Raw genomic sequence first — 24309 nt, 5'->3', positions numbered from 1 at the left:
ATTGCCTTGTTACCAACTTCCATTCCCCCTCATCTGCCATTCCTATTCCCCCCACCCTCTCACTGCTCCCACTGACATTGCCAAACTGACTGAGTATCCCAGCCCTGACTGTGTGTCTGTGTGTGTGTGTATAATACAGGGACTGAGTGCCCTAGCATTGACTCTATGTGTGAGTGTGTGTGTGAGAGAGAGAGAGAGAGAGACAGGGGTTGTGTGGATATGTGTTTATGCAAAACAGGGACGGAGTGACCCAGTACTGACACTGTGTGTGGAACAGGGATTGAGTGCCCTAACATTGACTCTGTGTGTATGTGTAACAGGGACTGAGTGCCCCAGCACTGACTGTGTGTGTATGTGTGTGTGTGTGACAGGGACTGATTGCCCCAGACTGTGTGTGTGTGTGTGTGTGTATGTGTGTGTGTGTGTGTGTGTGTGTGTGAGAGAGAGACAGGGACTGAGTGCCCCTGCACTGACTCTGTGTGTATGTAACAGGGACTGAGTGCCCCAGCATTGACTTTGTGTGTGTGTGACAGGGACTGAGTGCCCCAGCACTGACTGTGTGTGTGTGTGTGTGTGTGTGTGTGTGTGTAACAGGGACTGAGTGCCCCAGCACTGACTCTATGCATGTGTGCGTGTAAAACAGGGACTGAGTGCCCCAGCACTGACTCTGTGTGTGTGTGAGAGGGAGAGAGAGAGAGAGAGAGAGAGAGGGACAGGGAGTGTAAATGTGTGTGCAAAACAGGGACTGAGTGCCCCAGTACTGACTTGATGTGTGTAACTCAATGGGATGTGTGTCCTAACCCACATGTCTAATAAGTTGACTTTGAGCTGCTGTGTGCTCAGTGGACGTTCGGTTAATTCCTGCTTGCTGCTTGTCATGGTCTTTAATGAGGTTTATGGCCCAAAGCCAAGGTCATGACGTAAATGGCTGCAGATCAGGAGTGAAAGAGGATTGAATTAAATTACTCAGTAATACAGTTATAAATAGAGGCAGAATCCATTTGGAACATGGTAATAAATGGAATATTGCTTCTCCTGCTTTGTGCTGGGAATGTCAAAATCCCAAACTCCTCGACATGTCTTTGTCTCCTAATAAACCAGTGAATGGCATCAAATTGTACAGGAACGGGAGGGAGTTACAGACTGAAAGCTAATCGAGGGATTCAGGGTGGCATATTTATAGAACAACAGATACCCGGGAATGAGTAACAGACTGGAATCTAATTCAGGGGTTCAGGTGGTTTATATATAGAATAACAGATATCTGGGAGTGAGTCACAGACTGGAATCTAATCAAGGGGTTTAGGTGGTCTATATATCGAATAACAGATACCCAGGAGTGAGTTACAGTTTGAAATCTAATCAAGGTGTTTGGGATGGTTTTTATATAGAATAACAGATCCCGGGGATGAGTTACAGATTGGAATCTAATTGAGGGGTTCGGGATGGTCTATATGTCGAATAACAGACACCCAGGAGTGAGTTACAAACTGGAATCTAATCAAGGGATTGGGGGTTGAGTGCAGTGTGACTGTTTACGTGTTGAGTAAGCACTGTCCTTCACCTGTCCGCCTGGCTGGGCTGTTATGTTTCTGTGCTTCCTGAAGGTGTTTGGCAGGTGGGCCATGGCACCGTCAGTCCCTGCATGGCCATGTCCTCTGTCACTGAGGTAGGAGCTGGCTTGTTTCCCTGAGTGGTTCTTTGTGTAGTTTGTCCTTTGGAGATTCCTAACGCTGTGTCGAATGATGGGCGAGTTGCTGATGAAATGTTTCTGCTTCTCTCTTCACTGTGATCCAGATGTGATCCCGGACCCACCCAATGGTCCCGCTGCGGTGGTGGCAGTGACAGGCAGGACTGTGACTCTCCAATGGAACAAACCCAAGAAACTCGACCCATCGATAGGTAACACTCAACAGAAACCACAGTGGCATCATGTATGTGTGTAAACTCTCTGTGAACCCCATCAAACACTCCAAGGGACAAGGTTAGCTACTTCGTAAAGCTCCCTTTACACTGTCCCCCATCAAACACTCCCAGGATAGGGACAGCGCAGGGTTAGATACAGAGTAAAGTTCCCTCTACACTGTCCCCCATCAAACACTCCCAGGACAGGGACAGCACGGGGTTAGATACAGAGTAAAACTCCCTCTATACTGTCCCCCATCGAACACTCCCAGGACAGGGACAGCACAGGGCTAGCTACAGAGTAAAGCTCCTTTTACACTGTCCCTCACCAAACACTCCCGCGACAGGGACAGCATGGGGATAGATACAGACTAAAGCTCCCTCTACACTGTCACCATCAAACACTCCTAGAACAGCTCCCTTTACTCTGTTTTCATATAAATTCTTAAGAAATGGAAGCAGTAGTAGACCTTTCAGCCCATTGAGCTTGTTCTGCCATTTGATATGATTCTGGCTGATCTTGGGACTCAGCTCCAGTTTCCCTCCCACTCGCTGTGTCCTCTCAATTCCCAGAACAACCAAAATCTGACCCTCTAAGCCTTAAATACATTCGATGCCAGAGAATCCCTAGCTGTCCAGGACAGGGAATCTCAAAGATTAATGACTCTGGGACAGAATTAAATTCTCCTCATCTCAACCCATTATCCTGATCTTGTGGCTTTGTTCTCACATGAGCAATTCCTACAAGGAACAGCAGATTCGGAGGATATTCAGGGTGGGAGGGCCCCCTCCCTGACATATTGAGGCTTCTCTCCCTTTGAGTATCAAGCTGGGAACAATCTTTACTGCTTTGGTCTGACTCAGTCTGTCATCTTGCCTTATTTACCAGGAATGTCTAAGGGTCAGTAACAATAGGGCATCACTTTAAAGTAAAAGGCAGGAGGTTTAGAGGGGATTTGAGGAAACCTTTTTCAACCAGACAATAGTGAGAGTCTGGAATGCACTGCCTGGGAGAGTAGTTGAGGCGGGAAACCTCAGAACCTTTAAAATGTACTTGGATGAACTCTTGAGGTATCATAACATTCAAGCCTCTGGGCCTAATGTGAGAAAGTGGGACTGGTTTAGGTCATGGTATTTTGTGGTGGTTGACTCGATGGGCTGAAGGGAGTCTGCTTCCTCCCTGCTTTTAGAATCAACAATCAGTCAGAGGTTTGTGGGTTCAAGTCCCCCCCACCCTTGAAAGAGTTCAATGCATAGACATCCCAGGACAGGGTTAGTAAATTTGCAGACGACACTAAGGTTAGTGGAGTTGTGGATAGTGACAAAGGATGTTGTTGGTTACAGAGAGACATGGATAGGATGCAGAGCTGGGCTGAGAGGTGGCAAATGGAGTTTAAAGCGGACAAGTGTGAGGTGATACACTTTGGTCAGAGTAATCGGAATGCAAAGTATTGGGCTAATGGTAAGATTCTTGGGAGTGCAGATGAGCAGAGAGATCTCGGTGTCCATGTACACAGATCCCTGAAAGTTGCCACCCAGATTGACAGGGTTGTTAAGAAGGCATACAGTGTTTTGGCCTTTATTAATAGAGGGATTGAGTTCCGGAACCAGGAGGTTATGCTGCAGCTGTACAAAGCTCTGGTACGGCCACACTTGGAGTATTGTGTACAGTTCTGGTCACCGCATTATAAGAAGGATGTGGAAGCTTTGGAAAGGGTGCAGAGGAGATTTACTAGGATGTTGTCTGGTATGGAGGGAATGTCTTACGAGGAAAGGCTGAGGGCCTTGAGGCTGTTCTCGTTAGAGAGAAGAAGGTTGAGAGGTGTCTTAATAGAGACATATAAGATAATCAGACGGAGAGATAGGGTGGACAGGGAGAGCCTTTTTCCAAGTTTAGGGACGGCAAACACGAGAGGACACAACTTTAAAGTGAGGGGAGATAGGCATAAGACAGATGTCAGAGGTAGTTTCTTCACTCAGAGAGTAGTAAGGGTATGGAATGCTTTGCCTGCAACGGTAGTAGATTCGCCAAGTTTAAGCGCATTTAAGTCGTCATTGGACAGGCATATGGACGTACATGGAATAGTGTTGGTGGGATGGGCTTCAGATTAGTATGACAGGGCGGCGCAACATCGAGGGCCGAAGGGCCTGTACTGAGCTGTAATGTTCTATGTTCTAGGTGGTAGTGTCCCTGGGCTAATAATCCAGAGTCCTGGGTTATCTCTCTAGGGGAGATGTATTTGAATCCCATCCTAGTAGATGGTTAAAAATTTGAATTCAATGCCCCCCTGCCAAAAGAATCTGGAATAAAGATTGGTTCTGAAGAATCACTGTCAACACCCATAAAGGAAAAGCCCATCTGGTTCACTGATGTCCTGTCAGGGTGTGGGGTTTGGGGAGGGTGGTCTAGTCTGGTTTAGATGCGATTCCAGACTCAGAGCAATGTGGTTGATGCTTAACTTCTATCTGGGACAATTAGGGATGGGTAACAAATGCTGGCCTAGCCAGCGATGCTCATCTCCCATGATGGGCCTTTGGTAAAGTGGGTGTGCTGGCTGCGGGAGATTCCGTCTGTCAGCCGGGAATGTGATCAAAGTACTATTTGCCCTTTTAGAGTCATAGAGATGTACAGCACAGAAACAGACCCTTGGGTCCAACTCATCCTTTAGGAGAAAGTGAGGACTGCAGATGCTGGAGATCAGAGCTGAAAATGTGTTGCTGAAAAAGCACAGCAGGTCAGGCAGCATCCAAGGAACAGGAGAATCGACGTTTCTGGCATGAGCCCTTCTTCAGGCCCATATCCCTCCAAACCTTTCCTATACATGTCCCCATCCAGATGCCTTTTAAATGCTGCAATTGTACCAGCCTCCACCACTTCCTCTGGCAGCTCATTCCATACACACACCACCCTGTGTGAAAAGTTGCCCTTTGGTCCCTTTTAAATTTTCCCCTCTCACCTTGAATCTATGCCCTCTAGTTTTGAGCTTCCCCATCCCAGGGAAAAGGCCTTGCCTATTTATCCAATCCATGCCCCTCATGATTTTATAATCCTCCATAATGTCATTTTTTCTGAACCCTTTCAAGTTTCACAACATCCTTCCTATAGGAGGGAGACCAGAATTGCATACAATATTCCAGCAGTCGCCTAACCAATGTCCTGTACAGCTATACCATGACCTCCCAACTCCTGTACTCAATACCAGTAAAGGAAAGCATACAAACACCTTCTTCACTATCCTAGCTACCTGTGAATTCACTTCCAAGGAGCTATGAACCTGCACTCCAAGGTCTCTTTGTTCAGCAACACTCCCTAAGACCTTACATTAAGTGTATAAGTCCTGCTAAGATTTGCTTTTCCAAAATGCAGCTCCTCAGATTTATCTAAATTAAACTCCATCCACCTCTCCTCAGCCCAATGGCCCATCTGATCAAGATCCCTTTGTACACCTCCAGTTTGGTATCATCTGCAAACTTACTAACTGCACCTCCCCATGTTCACATCCAAACCTGGGTGACTATAAAAGATAGAAACAAGGGCATGGTAGCTCTCCTTTTTGATCAACATCACAAAGAACAATTGGCATGATCATTGGCACCATGCTTTTGCCCTGCACAAGTTAGTCACCACTGCTGCTTTTTCACAAGGGAATTTCACTTCATTGGAGATAGAAGAGTCCATTCAGCCCATCAGGACTGCTCTGCCACTCAGCTAGATCACAGCAGATTCTCTTTCTCAAAACCATTTTTCCACAAGAGCCCCAAATCCATTGATTTCTCTAAATATTCCATCATCTAAATTATTAATAAATTTTGTGAATGGATGAGTTCCCAAAACAGAGTCCCTGTGCATCACCTGTCAGTCACATCCAGTCGGTGAAAGAACCTGCTCCTTCTCTCCATGTCCTGTCTCCTCCTGCTTCAGCTGGTTTTTGCAGCAGCTTCAGGATTGGTCTTTGGTGTCTTAAGGCTCAAAGGAGAGACTTTATCAACACCCCCCCCCCCCACCAAAGTCATTACAATATATATAATAACCTGGATGAGGCGAGGGAACGCACTATCGCCAGGTTTGTGAAAGGTACAGAAATAGGTGGGAAGGCCAGTGATAAGGATGATGCAAAGATTCTGCAAAGGGATATGGACAGGGGAAGTGAAGGGGCAAAACTTTAGCAGTTAGAATATGATTGAGAAAATGTGAGGTTATTCACATTGGCAGGAAGAACAGAGGAGCTGAATATTATTTAAATGCTGAAAGATTGCAGAAAGCTACACAACAAAGTGTTTGGGAATCCTTGTGGATAAATCACTAAAAGGTAACCTCCAAGTTCAGTGGGTAGCAGGGAAGGCAAGTGGAATGTGCGCCTTTATTACAAAAGAAATGGGTTTAAAAAAGGGGACATTTTGCCAAAACTATTCAAGATATTAGTTAGACCACAGCTGGACACACAGACACACTCACCCACCCACCCACCAGCAGATGATTTACCCCATTGATCATACTGTACTAATCAACGAGACATGGAAAACTAGGATCTGGAAACTCCCTGCAATATTTTCCAACCTTCCGAAGTAGTGGTCAGAAACCCACATTCTAACTGTGACCTCAGGAACACTGAGTCAATAATTAATTATTATAGACTGCTCCCTTGACCTGCACCCATTTTGTGTGTGTGTGTGTGTGTGTGTGTGTGTGTGTCAGTATGAGGGAGAACGTGTGTGTGTCAGAGTGTGTTTGTGGGTGAGTGGGTGTGTGTAAGAGCGGGTGGATGAGTGTGTGTGAGAGTGAGTGCATGTTGGTGATGGTTCTCCCCTCTTACTTTGCAGATCCTGCCACACTGACTTATGTTATTCAAAGCCAGGTGGTGGGCACACACCAGTGGCACGTCCTGAAAGCCAACATCAAGGACACCAGCTATACCATCCAATCGCTGAACAAAGGCATCCAGTACGTGTTCAGGATCCAGAGCACCACATCAAAGAGCTGCAGCAAGCCCTCTCCCATCTCAGAGCCTGTTAAACTATTGGACAGAGGTAAGCAGCCCATCTGCAGTGTGACTGGGTGACAGAATATCACACGGGCAGGGAAGAAGGGAACGAAGTGACACATCTAAAAACAAAACCTAGGACTGGCTTCCTTTTTCAATGAATGGAATGCAAAGCAGTTAAACTTATATCAGACTTTCGTTCGATCACAATGGACAATTTTATCTTTTTACTGCAAATGGGTATCGCTAGCTGGGTCAGTATTTATTATGCGTCCCTGATGGCCCTTGAGAAGGTGAGGGTGAGCTGCCTTCTTGAAGCGCTGCAGTCTGTGTGCTATACAGTTCTGGTCTCCATATTGAGAAAGGGAATAAGAAACACGAGGTAAAGTTCAATCTCGATTTGTTTTAAGAATTCCCCCACACTGTGGGTGCAGCCATTGAGTCCACACCAACCCTCCAAAGAGTGTCCCACCCAGACCCACTTGCCTACCCTATCCCTGTAGGCAAAAGTGAGGATGCTGGAAATCAGAGTCTAGATTAGAGTGGTGCTGGAAAAGCACAGCAGGTCAGACAGTATCCAAGGAGTAGGAAAATCGATGTTTCGGGCAAAAGCCCTTCATCAGGACTCATGAAGGGCATTTGCCTGAAATGTCGATTTTCCTACCTTATCCCTGTAACTCTGCATTTCACATGGCTAACCCACCTAACCTGCACATCTTTGGACTGTGGGAGGAAACCGACGCAGACACAGGGAGAATGTGAAAACTCCGCACTGAGTCCCTGGTGCTGTGAGGCAGCAGTGCTAACCACTGAGCCACTGTGCCAACCCTTATTTAATAGGATTACACTGGAACTGAGAAATCATGCTAATCAGGAAGCATTGAAATGACTTAGAGCTGTATCCTTTAGAATCAAGAATGACCTGGTTGAGATCTTTGGAGATCAACAGAATTGATATGGAGAAGACACTCCCAACAGCGGAACACAGATCTGCTCTGGCACTCAGTTTCATTTCAAAGTCAGCACTGTGTTCTCAAAAGTTCCACATTGTCTGGAGTTTAGATCAAATGTGTAAAATTCTTGAGATCTTAACAAGGGTAGATCTCAGTAGCAGTAGTCTGTGCTATCTCCGAGATGCACTGCAGAAATTCACCAAAAATCCTCAGAAAGCACCTTCCCAATCCACAACCACTTCTATCAAGGGCAACAGATAAGGGGAGACAATGGCCTAGCAATATTATCAATAAACTATTAATCCAAAAACTCAGCTCACATTCCAGGAGCCTGGGTTCAAATCCTACCACAGCAGATGGTGGAATTTGAATTCAGTAGATAAAATCCATTTATGGAATTAAGAGTCTAATGATGACCGTGAATCCACTGTTGATTGTTGGAAAAACCCATCGGGTTTACTCATGTCCTTTACGGAAGGGAGCTGCCATCCTTATCTGGTCTCGCCTACACGTGACTCCAAACCCACAGCCATGGGGTTGATTGTTAACTGCCCTCTGGGTAATTAGTGATGGGCAATAAATATTTGCCTGGTCGGAGCTGCCCACATCCCGTGGGTGAATTAAGAAAAAGCTAAATGGGAACACCACCATCTTTAAGTTCCCCTCCAAACCACTCACGATCCTGACTTGAAAATATCCATCCTCCAGTGACGCTGGGTTAAAATCCTGGAATTCCCTCCCTAATGGCATTGTGGTTCTATCTACAGCACATGGACAGCAGTGGTTCAAGATGGCAGCTCACCCCCACCTTCTCAAGGGGGCAACTAGGAATGGGCAGTAAATGCTGGCCCAGCCAGTGACACCCATATCCAATCAATTAATTAAAAGATACTGAAAGGGTTGTTTTTCCCAGCAGCACAGTCTACAATTTTGAAACATTCTCAAGCAATGTTCGATATATTCGGACGGAAATCAATATAACTTTGGATATTGAGGGAATCAGTGGATACAGCTGCAAATGTGTTGCTGGTCAAAGCACAGCAGGTTAGGCAGCATCTCAGGAATAGAGAATTCGACGTTTCGAGCATAAGCCCTTCATCAGGAATAAGAGAGAGAGAGCCAAGCAGGCTGAGATAAAAGGTAGGGAGGAGGGACTAGGGGGAGGGGCGATGGAGGTGGGATAGGTGGAAGGAGGTCAAGGTGAGGGTGATAGGCCGGAGTGGGGTGGGGGCGGAGAGGTCAGGAAGAGGATTGCAGGTTAGGAGGGCGGTGCTGAGTTGAGGGAACCGACTGAGACAAGGCGGGGGGAGGGGAAATGAGGAAGCTGGAGAAATCTGAATTCATACCTTGTGGTTGGAGGGTTCCCAGGCGGAAGATGAGGCGCTCCTCCTCCAGCCGTCGTGTAGTTGTGTTCTGCCGGTGGAGGAGTCCAAGGACCTGCATGTCCTCGGTGGAGTGGGAGGGGGAGTTAAAGTGTTGAGCCACGGGGTGATTGGGTTGGTTGGTTCGGGCGGCCCAGAGGTGTTCTCTGAAGCGTTCCGCAAGTAAGCGGCCTGTCTCACCAATATAGAGGAGGCCACATCGGGTGCAGCGGATGCAATAGATGATGTGTGTGGAGGTACAGGTGAACTTGTGGCGGATATGGAAGGATCCCTTGGGGCCTTGGAGGGAAGTGAGTGTGGAGGTGTGGGCGCAAGTTTTACATTTCCTGCGGTTGCAGGGGAAGGTGCCGGGGGTGGAGGTTGGGTTGGTGGGGGGTGTGGATCTGACAAGGGAGTCACGAAGGGAGTGGTCCTTGCGGAACGCTGATAGGGGAGGGGAGGGAAATATATCCTTGGTGGTGGGGTCCGTTTGGAGGTGGCGGAAATGGCGGCAGATAATACGTTGTATGCGCAGGTTGGTGGGGTGGTAGGTGAGAACCAGTGGGGTTCTGTCTTGGTGGCGGTTGGAGGAGCGGGGCTCAAGGGCGGAGGAGCGGGAAGTGGAGGAGATGCGGTGGAGGGCATCGTCGATCACGTCTGGGGGGAATCTGCGGTCCTTGAAGAAGGAGGCCATCTGGGCTGTGCGGTGTTGGAATTGGTCCTCCTGGGAGCAGATGCGGCGGAGACGAAGGAATTGGGAATATGGGATGGCGTTTTTACAGGGGGCAGGGTGGGAGGAGGTGTAGTCCAGGTAGCTGTGGGAGTCAGTCGGTTTATAATAGATGTCTGTGTTGAGTCGGTCGCCCGAGATAGAAATGGAAAGGTCTAGGAAGGGGAGGGAGGAGTCTGAGACAGTCCAGGTGAATTTCAGGTCGGGATGGAGGTTGAACAGTTCATCAACTTTACTAACACCTTCCATCCCGACCTGAAATTCACCTGGACTGTCTCAGACTCCTCCCTCCCCTTCCTAGACCTTTCCATTTCTATCTCGGGCGACCGACTCAACACAGACATCTATTATAAACCGACTGACTCCCACAGCTACCTGGACTACACCTCCTCCCACCCTGCCCCCTGTAAAAACGCCATCCCATATTCCCAATTCCTTCGTCTCCGCCGCATCTGCTCCCAGGAGGACCAATTCCAACACCGCACAGCCCAGATGGCCTCCTTCTTCAAGGACCGCAGATTCCCCCCAGACGTGATCGACGATGCCCTCCACCGCATCTCCTCCACTTCCCGCTCCTCCGCCCTTGAGCCCCGCTCCTCCAACCGCCACCAAGACAGAACCCCACTGGTTCTCACCTACCACCCCACCAACCTGCGCATACAACGTATTATCTGCCGCCATTTCCGCCACCTCCAAACGGACCCCACCACCAAGGATATATTTCCCTCCCCTCCCCTATCAGCGTTCCGCAAGGACCACTCCCTTCGTGACTCCCTTGTCAGATCCACACCCCCCACCAACCCAACCTCCACCCCCGGCACCTTCCCCTGCAACCGCAGGAAATGTAAAACTTGCGCCCACACCTCCACACTCACTTCCCTCCAAGGCCCCAAGGGATCCTTCCATATCCGCCACAAGTTCACCTGTACCTCCACACACATCATCTATTGCATCCGCTGCACCCGATGTGGCCTCCTCTATATTGGTGAGACAGGCCGCTTACTTGCGGAACGCTTCAGAGAACACCTCTGGGCCGCCCGAACCAACCAACCCAATCACCCCGTGGCTCAACACTTTAACTCCCCCTCCCACTCCACCGAGGACATGCAGGTCCTTGGACTCCTCCACCGGCAGAACACAACTACACGACGGCTGGAGGAGGAGCGCCTCATCTTCCGCCTGGGAACCCTCCAACCACAAGGTATGAATTCAGATTTCTCCAGCTTCCTCATTTCCCCTCCCCCCACCTTGTCTTAGTCGGTTCCCTCAACTCAGCACCGCCCTCCTAACCTGCAATCCTCTTCCTGACCTCTCCGCCCCCACCCCACTCCGGCCTATCACCCTCACCTTGACCTCCTTCCACCTATCCCACCTCCATCGCCCCTCCCCCTAGTCCCTCCTCCCTACCTTTTATCTCAGCCTGCTTGGCTCTCTCTCTCTTATTCCTGATGAAGGGCTTATGCTCGAAACGTCGAATTCTCTATTCCTGAGATGCTGCCTAACCTGCTGTGCTTTGACCAGCAACACATTTGCAGCTGTGATCTCCAGCATCTGCAGACCTCATTTTTTACTCGAAGGAATCAGTGGATAGATAGGAAAGTTGAGGTGAAGTAAAAAGTCTTGATGGTGCATTGGTTTTGAAGGGCAGAATGACCTCCTTCTGTTTCTGTCTGTGTTGCTTCTCCATGACAATATTGGAAAGTAATTTCTGCATCACCATTCCCGACTTCACAACATCCTGAAGTATATGTTTAGAATCTAGTCACGGTGTCTCACTGGTTAACACCAGGGATCTGGGTTCAATTCCTGCCTCGGGTGGCTGTCTGTGTGGAGTTTGCACATTCTCCCCGTTTCTGCGTGGGTTTCCTCTCAGTCCAAAGATGTGCAGGTTATGTGGATTGGCCATGGGAAATTGCCCATAGTGTCCAGGGATATGCAGGTTAGGGTGGGATTGCCCATGCTAAGTTCCCCATCGTGCCCAGGGATGTGCAGATTAGGGTGGGTTGACCGAGCTAAATTGCCCAGAGTGTCCAGGAATATGCAGGTTAGGGTGGGTTGGCCATCCCCATATTGTCCAGGATGTGCAGGTTAGCGTGGGATTGGCCATGCTAAATTCTCCATAATGCCCAGGGATGTTCAGGTTAGGGGGCATTGGCCATGCTAAATTACCCATTGTGCCCAGGGATGTACAGGTTAAGGTGAATTGGCCATGCTAAATTACCCATTGTGCCCAGGGATGTACAGGTTAAGGTGAATTGGCCATGCTAAACTGCCCATAGTGTCCAGGGATGTGCAGGTTAGGGTGGAATTGGCCATGCGAAATTGTCCACAGATGTGCAGGTTAGGATGGGATTGTCTATGCTAAATTCCCCTTAGTGCCTAGGCATGTGCAGGTTAGGGTGCATTGGCCGTGTTAAATTACCCATTGTGCCCAGGGATGTGCAGATTCGGGTGGGTTGACCACACTAAATGGCCCATAGTGTCCAGGGATGTGCAGGCTGGGTGGCCATGATGTGTAGGTACTGGTGTTGGACTGGGGATGGACAAGGTCAGAAATCACACAACTCCAGGATATAGTCCATCAGGCTTATGTGAACTCACAAGCTTGGACTATAACCTGGTGTTGTGTGACTTCTGACCAGGCTAGGTGGGTTAGCCATGGGAAATGCAGGCTTACAGAGGTAGGGTGGGGGAACGGGTCTGGTTGGGATGCTCTTCGGAGGGCTGGTGCAGGCTTAATGGGCTGAATGGTCTCTGTCTGCACTGTAAGGACCCCATTTGCTTTCAAGTCTTCAGAGTTGATTTGGCTAGCTCTGAGCTGGGAGTGCTGCGTGAGGACTGACAAGGACAAACATTGATACTGGCTCTTTTATCCTTTCTGCAGGTCCCTATCGGGAAGAAGTTCCATCTTTTATTGACAAACCAGATGTAGTGTTTGCAGTGGAAGATCAGAGCAGCTGTATTACCTGTACACTCAACTACGTACAGGCAGATGTGTCATGGACAAAGTAAGAGCAAGCTACACTGCCTGTGCTTCTGCGTGTGATTGGGAGAGTGTCAGAGACAGGCTTGGAGAGAAATCCACTGTATCTGACAGCGAATGGTGTTCCCATATATCTGCTACCTTTGTCCTTCTAGATGGAAGTGGTTGTGGTTGGAAGGTGCTGTCTGAGGATCTTTGGTGAATTTCTGCAATGCGTCTTGTAGATGGTACACAATGATGCCACTGAGCATCAGTGGTGAAGGGAGTGGATGGTTGTAGATGTGGTGCCAGTCAAGTGGGCTGCTTTCTCCTGGATGGTGTCGAGCTTCCTGAGTATTGTTGGAGCTGCACTCATCCAGAGAAATGGGGAGCACTCCCTCATACTCCTGACTTGTGTCTGTAGATGATGGATAGACTTTGGGGAGTCAGGATTCATAGCCTCTCTGCCACTCAATGAAGGGATGGGAAGAACATTGGATGTGAGAACTGAGAGTTGCTTGAGTTTGTATCCAGTTCACTCATTCAATAAAAAGTCCCTAGTAAAATTGGAATCCATAGGTATCAGGGCAAACTCTCCATGGTTGGAGTCACACCTAGCACAAAGGAAGATGGTTGTGGTCAAAAGAGAAAATGCTGGAAAATCTCAGCAGGCCTGGCAACATCTGTAAGGAGAGAAAAGAGCTGACGTTTCGAGTCTAACTGACCCTCTGTCAAAGCTGATGGTTGTGGTTGTTGGAGGTCAGTCATCTCAGCTCCAGGACATCTCTGCAGGAGTTCCTCAGGTGAGTGTCCTAGGGCCAACCATCTTCAGCAATGACTTTCCCTCCATTATTAGATCAGAAGTGGGCATGTTCACTGATCATTGCACAATGTTTAGCATAATTCGTAACTCCTCAGATACTGAAGCAGTCCATGTTCAAATGCAACAAGATCTGGACAATATCTGGGCTGACAAGTGGCAAGTAACATTTGTGCCACACAAATGCCAGGCAATAATCATTGACAATAAGAGACAATCTAACCGCACCCTTGACATTCAATCATCACCATCATTGAGTTCCCCCACTATCAACATCTTGGGAGTTACCACTGACCAGAAACTGACCAGACCAGCTATATACAATGGCTATGAGAGCAGGTCAGAGGCTGGGAATACTGCAGTGAGCAACTCACCTCCTGACTCCTCAAAGCCTGTCCACCATTTACAAGGCACCATTTATAAGACAAAGGACCAGAAATTAGGCCATTCAGCCTATCGAGTCTGCTCTGCCATTCAATAATGGCTGAGTGTGATGGAATACTCCCTATTTGCTTAGATGGGGTGCAACTCCCAACAACACTCAAGAAGCTTGACACCATCTGAAACAAAGCATCCACTCCCTCCACCACCGATGCTCAGTGGCATCAGTGTGTACCACCTACAAGATATGCTGCAGAGATTCGCCAATGATCCTCAGACAGCACCTTCCAAACCCACAACCACTTCCATCGAGAAAGAACACCACCCCCTGCAAGCTCCCCTCCAAGCCACTCACCATCCTGACTTAGAAATACATCACCTTCAGTGTCACTGGGTCAAAATCCTGAATTCCCTCCCTAAGGGCATTGTGGGATTGCAGCGGTTCAACAAGGCAGCTCACCACCACCCTCTCAAGTGGGCAACTGGGGATGGGCAGTAAATGCTGGCCCAGCCAGTGATGCCCACGTCCTCTGAATAAATTAAAAAATAATTCAACACCTGGTTACAACATGGGTTAGTGGATAAGATAGCAAAACATTTTGCCGAACCTGACAGTTTTTGAGAAGTATCTTTAAGGAGGAAAAGCACAACATGCTGGGGGGAGGGAAGGTGAGGAACCTGGTGAAATTGGTGTTGATACCTCTTCTTCCGCCTTGGGATCCTCCAACTACACGGCATCAATGTGGATTTCACCAGTTTCCTCATCTCCCCTCCCCCTACCTCATCCCAGATTCAACCTTCCAACTTGGCACCACCTGCTGGACCTGTCCACCTTCCTTCTAACCTATTTGCTTCAGCCTCTACTCTGACCTATGACCATCACTCCCCATCTGAATCTACTTATCACTTTCCAAGCTACGTACCCCCAGCCCCACCCTCCTATCTATCTCTCAGCCCCCTTATGTATGCCCCCCCCACCTAAAACACACATTCCTGATGAGGGGCTTATGCCTGAAACGCCAACTCTCCTGCTCTTCGGATGCTACCTGACCTGCTGTGCTTTTCCAGCTTTACATGTTGCAACTCTGCCTCTCCAGCATCTGCAGTCCTCACTTAGTTCCAATCTGTAGGATCTGTTCCAGAATCAAAAGAATCTTCAAAGATGACCACCAATGCATCCACTATTACTAATGCCACTTCCTTAAGTAGATTGAGATGTAGATTATTAGGCCTTGGAAATTTATCAGCCTTCAATTCCATCAATTTCTCCAACACCATTTCTGTAGTATTACAGCTTTACTTCATTCCTCCCTCTCTCTAAGCCCTGTGATTCCCATTATTTCTGGCATGTTATTAGTGTTCTTCTTTACAAAGACAGAGACAGATGAATTTAGTTCATCAGCCATTTCTTTCCCCTCTCACATTGAACCTATGCCCTCTAGTTCTGGACTCCCCCACCCCAGGGAAGAGACTTTGTCTATTCACTCTATCCATGTCCCCCTATGATTATATAAACCTCCAATGCTCTAGGAAAAACAGCCCCAGCCTATTCAGTGTCTCCCTGTAGCTCAAACCCTCCAAACCTGGCCACGCTGTGGAACGCTGGTTATAGAGATTATCTCACTCTTACCTGGTTGACAATCTACAGGAATGGCGTGGAGCTGACCAATAAACCTCGGGTCTATGAGCTGAGCATGCCTGATGATGATCAACATATGCTGAAGATTGTGAAAGTTGGAAAGGCTGATGTTGGAGAGATAATGGTCACAGCCAGGAATGAACATGGAGGGGATTCTTGTCGGATATCTCTGCTCCTGGCAGGTATGCAGCTTCTCTCCTTGTTTCCTTAGAAATTAGTCGCTGTCAAATAAGAGGAATTTGCATTTGCTATAACATTCTTAGTACATTCCAAAAACTTTACAAAACCTCCTGAAATTGAATTTTAATGGTAAGAGGCACATTTTCTTGGCATTTTTGTCTTAAACTCCTTCAGACATAAGAAATACAAACATAAAGAGAATACAATATTTATACAGTATGGGAAGAGAGCACTGATCGGTTTGCAATTCGACTCTGATTGGTAGAGGTGTTGCCATGAAAATGTACATCAATTAGTTGATAGTGTAGTGCTGGAAAGACACAGCACGTCAGGCAGCATCCGAGGAGCAAGAGAATCGAGGTTTCAGGCAAAATCCCTTCATTCCTGTTTCTCAGATGCTTCCTGACTGGCTGTGCCATTCTAGCACCACACTGTCGACTCTGATCTCTAGCATCTGCAGTCCTCACTTTCGACTAATTAGTTGATGACTGACAGTTAACTGCTGAGCTTTGTTTAAATTTAAACCAGGCTGGTTGACTCTGATTTCTCAAAGTCAATTTTTGATAGAGTACAGACTCAACGGGCTGAATGGCCCTTTTCTGTGCTGGAAACCTCGGCAAATCTAATGGGGCTGTTGTCTGTTTTGTTGAGTTGATATAGACTTGGTGCGTGTTCATGGTCCTTCAGTTCACAAAGAGAAGGTTGCTCTACGTCAATATGTACAGCTTCCAATGTATGTAAATGCACCATACTGCAAGACCCACTAACTGCTTAAATTAGGGAAGGCAATGGCCTAGTGGCACTATCAACCCAGACACCCAGATAATGTTCAGGGGACCTGGGTTCGAATCCTGCCACAGCAGATAGTGAAATCTGAATTCAATAAATATCTGGAATTATGAGTCTCTAGGTCACTAGTGTCCTTTAGGGAAGGAAACTGCCATCCTTACCTGGTCTGGCCTACATTTAACTCCAGACCCACAGCAATGTGGTTGACTCTTAGCTTCCCTCTGGGCAATTATGGATGGGCAATAAATACTGGCCTGGCCAGGGATGCCCTCATCCCATGAATGAATAAAAAAAGAAAAGCAAATGGGATGCTGACGTCATTCTCAGCATACTTGGGATTATTCACCAAATGCTGTCCAATGTCTGAATCATAGCTGTGCTGGAGACATGGTTTTGAGTATTAGTAATACAGACTGGCTGGGTGTACTCAGTACATTGTGTGGAACATGCCACTCGATATGATTAGCCAGTCAGTCACCAGCATTACAAATACAGCTTTGCACTTAACTGTTGGCCATTATTTAATTGGTGCTGGAGCACCAATTGGCTATTTGTTTCTGGACATGTTGTCACCAGAGTAAGAAAATGTCACTATATATGTGTGCAGAGAGTGAGCCCATGGACACCGAACAGTCATGAAGTCCATCGTTTTCTCACTTTCGTGAAGGGATATACCAGGGAAAGCTCCCCTGCTCACCTTCGAAATGATGGGCTGAATGGCCTCTTTCTGTGCCATCCTGATCCTATGAAATGGGGACGGTGAGATCCCTCCGATCCAAACCAGGGAACAGACTGGTTTAAGGTCCCATGCCACAAAGAGTGCTGCTGGCATCAACATTGAGTTTCTATGACCAGCTTGGGCACTGGGATGGTCAGGAGATTTGGGGGGGGGGGTGGGGGGGGCAGCGCTCAAATCCTGACAACCTCTCAAGACCCAGGAGGCTATGACTGACACCAGTGCCTTTCTTGAGTGAGGGAGTGTCTGTGCCAAAGGTGAGGAGGGGATGGCTCTGAAGTGTAGGATGTCCCCCTCGGTTTTTTTTGGACCCCACAAGAGTTCCCTCCTTCAGTGCAGGACCCTGACTTCCCTCCGCGAGTTGGGATGGGGGAGTGTAATTCCGTGAATTCAAAACCCGGTTCTGGATTGTTCGCTTGTTCTTGAGCGGAGGCCGTTGTGTTGCAGAGGCTCCGCGGTTTGAGTCCATCATGGAGGACATGGTGGTGAGGCCAGAGGAGACAGCAAGACTGGCGGTGGTGGTCGAAGGGAAACCCTTACCAGACATTCTCTGGTTTAAGGTAAATCTCTCAGTAGCACGGGGGTGAGGAGGGGATTCCGGGAGGGGTGGACACAGGGAGGGGGTCAGGGGAATGGGGGCTGGGGGAATAGGGATGGGGGTCAGGAGATCAGAGGGAGGGGAACACAGGATGTGGGAGATGAGGGGTTGAGGGACGGGTTGGATGAGGAAAGGGAGATCGGGGTTAGGGGACATGGGGAAGGGGGCACGGGGGGATGGGTGACATGGGGAGGTAAGACAGGGAAAGAGGGGTGTATGGGACTGGGGGGGTGTGAAGGGGGCTAGGGATGGGGGAGGGGATGGGTAGATGAAAGGAGGGGGAGCTGGACCAAGAGAGGGTGAGCCAGCTCCTCCAGAGGAGCTGATGGACATCTGGTGGTGTTGAGCGAGGGGAATGGGGGAACAGGTTCGCGGAAAGATCACGGATAATTCCTGGGAGTTGAGAAGATGAAGGACTGAATTCCAGGCTGGTGACTTCTTGGCCCCTCCCACACAGTGACTCCAGCCAATGACTATCCTGGAATCTTCACACTGCCCTCCAGTCAATGATTGACCAGATCTCACCCCATCCCCTCCCCTCCACCTCTAAAGACATTGATGGACAAGCTACAGTCTATCCCCATGGGTCAGTTGTAGAGTCAGAGAGTCATATAGCAGGGTCCAACCACTGACTATGTTCCTAAGCTAATCTAGTCTCATTTGCCTGCATTTGTTCCATATCCCTCTAAATCTTTCCTATTGTGGTATCTGTCCAAATATCTCTTAATTGTTGTAACAATACTTACCACTGCTACTTCCTCTGGCAGTTCATTCCCACACATGAACCACCCTCTGAGTGAAAAGGTTACCACTCAGGTACCTTCTAAATCTTTCTGCTTTCACCTTAAAAATATGCTCCCTAGTTTTGAAATCCCCCACCCTAAGGAAAAAAAAACCTTTGCTTTTCACCTTATCTATACCCTTCATGATTTTATAAACCTCCATAAGGTCATCTCCTACGCTCCAGGGAAATAAGTCCCTGTCTATCCAGCCTCTCTTCATAACTCAAATCTTGCAGTCCTGGAAACCTTGTAAATCTTTGTTAAATCTTCATCAATTTAATAATATCATCCCTATAACAGGCGACCAGAACTGTACATAATATTCCAAAAGTGGCCTCACCAATTTCCTGTACAACCTCAGGGTGACATCCCAACTCCTATACTCAATAGTCTGAGTGTGAAGGCAGGTATGCTAAATGCCTTCATCACCATCCTGTCTACCTGTGATGCAACTTTCAAAGAACTCTGTACCTGAACCCTGACGTCTCTCTGTTTGACAACACTCCCCAGGGCTCTAGCATTAACTGTATGAGTCCTGCCCTTGTTTGTTTTACCCAAATGTAACATCTTGCATTTATACAAATTAAACTCCATCTGCTATTCCTCAGCCTATTGACCCATTTGATCTTAATTTTGCAAACTTAAATATCTTCTTCACTGTTGACTATGCTCCTAATGTTGGTGTCATCCACCAACTTATTAACCACACTTCTCCTCCAAATCGTTTCTATAAATGACAAATAACAGTGGATCGAGCAACAATTCCTGTGGAACACCACTAGTCACAGGCCTCCCGTCCAGAAAACAACTCCCCACCAATAGCCTCTGTCTCTTACCATCAAGCCAATTTTGTATCCAATTGACAAGGTTTCCCTGAATCCCTTGTGATCTAACCTTACTAACCGGTCTGCCGATGATTGATATGTTTCCAGTGTCTACCACATTGACCCTCCAACCAATGGCTGGCCAGGACTGTCCTAGCCAATGGGTGACCAGGAGTATTGTATTCATACCGTCCCTCCAGCCAATGGGTGAATAACTTGGCCTTGCTCTTTGTTTTGAAGGATGATGTGGTACTGGTGGAGAGCAATCATTTGTCCTTTGTTTACGATGACAGTGAGTGTTCACTGGTCATTCTCAATACCACCGAGTCAGACAGTGGAGTCTACACCTGTACTGCAAAGAACCTGGCGGGAGAAGTGTCCTGTAAAGCAGAGCTGACCATTCTGAAAGGTAAGCAGCTGAGCAGCAAAGGCCATTCACCGAATGAATTGAATTGAGTTTATTGTCACGTGTCCCGAGGCAGAGTGGAAAAGCTTTGTCTTGTGAGCAAGACAGGCATAATGCACGGTTAAGTAGCATAGATAAGTAAATAATAGGTAAACAGTGGTAAAAACAGAAACACAGGTACAGGCGAATGTTCAGAGTCTGTGAATCCATTCAGTATTCTAACAACAGTAGGGTAGGAACTGTTGCGAAACTGGCTGGTGCGTGTGTTCAGGTTTCTGTACCTTCTCCCCGATGGTAGAGGTTGTAGGAAAACATTGCCAGGGTGGGATGGATCTTTGAGAATGCTGGCGGCCTTTCCCTGACAGAGGGCCTGGTGCGGATGGGTCGTGGGCACCACATGGTTTGCTGCCTTCATCCAGTAAGTTGGTTTTGAGGATGGGAGGAGCTTCAAACCTGTGAGTTTAGATAAAACAGAGTTAGTAGTAATTTTTGAAAGCATGCTATTAAGTTTAAAGAGTGTAGAACAATGATAGCACTGTATGTGACACCGGCGGGAGCAATCTACCAGACTCAGTGTGTTGTACTTCAGATGATGTGGGTGTCTCTGGTAAGTCCAGCATTTGTTGCCCAAGCTTAATGGCCTTTGAACTAAATAGTTTACTGGGTCATTTCAGAGGGCAGTTAGGGGTCAATAATATTGTGGGTCTGGAGTCACATGTAGGCCAGACAGTCTCTCTCCGAGAAGGGCATTAATGAACTCATAGAACATTACATTACAGCGCAGTACAGGCCCTTCGGCCCTCGATGTTGCGCCGACCTGTCATACCAACCTGAAGCCCATCTAACCGACACTATTCCATGTACGTCCATTTGCTTGTCCAATGTAACTCCAAATGTACATTGGAGTTAAGTACATTAAACTCCAATGTACTTAAAGTTGGTGAATCTACTACCGTTGCAGGCAAAGCATTCCACACCCTCACTACTCTCTGAGTAAAGAAACTACCTCTGACATCTGTCCTATATCTATCACCCTTAAATTTAAAACTATGCCCCCTCGTGCTCGCCGTCACCATACTTGGAAAAAGGCTCTCCCTGTCCACCCTATCTAACCCTCTGATTATCTTATATGTCTCTATTAAGTCACCTCTCAACCTTCCTCTCTCCAACAAAAACAGCCTCAAGTCCCTCAGCTTTTCCTCATCACACCTTCCCTCCCATACCAGGCAACATCCTAGTAAATCTCCTTTGCACCCTTCCAAAGCTTCCACATCCTTCTTATAATGCGGTGCCCAGAACTGTACACAATACTCCAAGTGTGGCCGCACTAGAGTTTTGTACAGCTGTAGCATAACTTCATGGTTCCGGAATTTGATCCCTCTATTAATACAAGCTAAAACACTGTATGCCTTCTTAACAACCCTGTCAACCTGGGTGACAACTTTCAAGGATCTGTGTACCTGGACACCAAGCTCTCTCTGCTCATCTACACTACCAAGAATCTTACCATTAGCCCAGTACTTTGCATTCCAGTTACTCCGACCAAAGTGAATCACCTCACACTTGTCCACATTAAACTCCATTTGCCACCTCTTAGCCCAGCTCTGCAGCTTACTTATGTCTCTCTGTAACCTACAACATCCTTCGTCATTATTCACAACTCCACCGACCTTAGTGTCATCTGCAAATTTACTAACCCACCCTTCTACACCCTCATCCAGGTCATTTATAAAACAGCAGTGGACCCAACACCAACGCTTGCATTACACCACTGGTAACTGGACTCCAGGATGAACATTTCCCATCAACCACCACCCTCTGTCTTCTTTCAGCAAGCCAATTACTGATCCAAACTGCTATATCTCCCACAATCCCATTTCTCCGCATTTTGTACAATAGCCTACTGTAGGGAACCTTATCGAATGCCTTGCTGAAATCCACATACACCACATCAACCGGTTTACTCTCATCTACCTGTTTGGTCACCTTCTCATAGAACTCAATAAGGTTTGTGAGGCATGACCTACCCTTCACAAAATCATGCTGACTATCCCTAATCAAATTATTTTTTTCTAGATGATTATAAATCCTATCTCTTATAACATTTTCCAACACTTTACCAACAACTGAAGTAAGGCTCACTGATCTGTAATTACCAGGGTTGTCTCTACTCCCCTTCTTGAACAGGGGAACCACATTTGCTATCCTCCAGTCTTCTGGCACGATTCCTGTAGAAAATGACGATTTAAAGATCAATGCCAAAGACTCGGCAATCTCCTCCCTGGCTTCCCAGAGGATCCTAGGATAAATCCCATACGGCCCAGGGGACTTATCTATTTTCACACTCTGCAGGATTTCTAATACCTCTTCCTTGTGAACCTCAATCCCATCTAGTCTAGTAGCCTATATCTCAGTATCCTCAACAACATTGTCATTTTCTAGAGTGAATACTGTCAAAAAATATTCATTAAATGCTTCCCCTATCTCCTCTGACTCCACACAAACTTCCCATTACTATCCTTGATTGGCCCTAATCTTACTCTCGTCATTCTTTTATTCCTTAAATACCTATAGAAAACCTATTCTATCCACCAACAACTTCTCGTGTCTTCTCCTGGCTCTTCTGAGCTCTCTTTAGGTCTTTCCTGGCTACCTTGTAACCCTCAAGCGCCCTAACTGAGCCTTCACATCTCATTCTAACTTAAGCCGTCTTCTTCCTCTTGACCAGAGATTCCACTTCCTTCGTAAAACACGGCTCCCGCGCTCTACAGCTTCCTCCCTGCCTGACAGGTACATACTTATCTAGGACAGACAGGAGCTTTTCCTTGAATAAGCTCCACATTTCTAATGTGCCCATCCCCTGCAGTTTCCTTTCCCATCCTATGCTCCCTAAATCTTGCCTAATCGCATCGTAATTGCCTTTCCCCCAGCTGTAACTCCTGCCCAGTGGTATACACCTATCCCTTTTTGTCACTAAAGTAAACATAACAGAATTGTGATCGCTATCACCAAAGTGCTCACCTACGTCCAAGTCTAACACCTGGCCGGTCTCATTACCCAGTACCAAATCTAATATGGCTTCGCCCCTTGTCGGCCTGTCTACATACTGTGTCAGGAAGCCCTCCTGCACACACAGGACAATCGACAGGGTTTTCCCAACAATCAACAATGGATTCACGGTCACCATTAGACTTCTAATTCCAGATTTTTATTGAGGTCAAATTCCACCATCTGCTGTGATGGGATTCCAACCTGGATTCTGGATTAACAGTCCAGTAATAATACCACCAGGCCACTGCCTCCCCATTTAAGACTGTGCTTAAAGGTATTTCAAGCAATAGATGGTAGAATAGGCCACATGGTCTCTCTGGCTCCTGTTCTCTGTGTTCAGTGACGTGGGCAAGGCTGGGTAGATCTCCCATTCTCTTCTTGCCTCACCGTGGCAGAGGACACTGATGTCAGGCAGTTGAGAGTGTAGCAGGAGAAGGATCTAGATGTGACCTTGCAATGGCAAGGCATACAAGGCAATGGGGAAGGTGAGGACTGCAGATGCTGGAGATCAAAGTTGAAGAGTGTAGTGCTGGAAAAGCACAGTCGGTCAAGAACAGGAGAATCGATGTTTTGGGCATAAGCTCTTCATCAGGAATGAGGGCAATGGGCCAAGTGCTGGGAAATGGGAATAGAATAGTTAGATGGCTGTTTTTGACTGGCACAGACTGAATAGGTCAAAGGACCTTTTTCTGTGCTGTAGACCTCTATGACAAATCCACGTCTAACCTATCGAAGGCTATAAGTGGAAGAAATCTAGGATATCTCCAGTCTCCTGTTTCTGACTAAAACTGTTCAGTCCCTTTATGAAACACTCAGAGCTGCAGTAAGAGCCACCAGCTCACTGACCTTGTTGTGTTAATAGCTGTTGTGATATTTTCTGGCAACATCACTGTGCCCTCGATCGTTGCTAACCTGGTTTGAAGCCAGCCATTGTTGTTGTCAGGGTAATGAATAGTTGGCTGGCAGGCTGTGATTTTTGTGAACTAATCAGCTCAGGCCTGAGTCAAGGTTCTGTCTCGAACACGATGAGGACCAATGGGTCTCAGGAGATTGTGCTGAGCTCATCCGAGGAATTATCATTCCTGCTCCTTCTAATGGTTTCTCTGGAATGATTTGGCCCTGCGACGGGAATGGGGGTGGGGTGGGGTAGGGGAGAGTGTTGAGGACTGGGGAATGTGGACAAGGATATATGGATTGTATTCCAAAGCCA

At 47.5% G+C, this 24309-nt stretch overlaps 1 protein-coding gene across 1 annotated transcript in view; it reads left to right on the top strand.

Moving 5' to 3' along the window:
- spega (striated muscle enriched protein kinase a) overlaps window positions 1-24309 on the top strand; it is a 198003-nt gene that overhangs the window by 75649 nt on the left and 98045 nt on the right. Inside the window, exons 13-18 of the mRNA XM_060827721.1 lie at window positions 1798-1902; window positions 6727-6933; window positions 12816-12939; window positions 15743-15915; window positions 17886-17998; window positions 19883-20051. Coding sequence (XP_060683704.1) covers window positions 1798-1902; window positions 6727-6933; window positions 12816-12939; window positions 15743-15915; window positions 17886-17998; window positions 19883-20051 — 891 coding nt within the window. The remainder of the gene's footprint in view (window positions 1-1797; window positions 1903-6726; window positions 6934-12815; window positions 12940-15742; window positions 15916-17885; window positions 17999-19882; window positions 20052-24309) is intronic.

Source organism: Hemiscyllium ocellatum, chromosome 7, assembly GCF_020745735.1.
Source record: "Hemiscyllium ocellatum isolate sHemOce1 chromosome 7, sHemOce1.pat.X.cur, whole genome shotgun sequence".
Taxonomy (NCBI): domain Eukaryota; kingdom Metazoa; phylum Chordata; class Chondrichthyes; order Orectolobiformes; family Hemiscylliidae; genus Hemiscyllium; species Hemiscyllium ocellatum.
The sequence above is the reverse complement of the archived record's forward strand: the minus strand, read 5'-3'. Positions and strand labels throughout refer to the sequence as shown.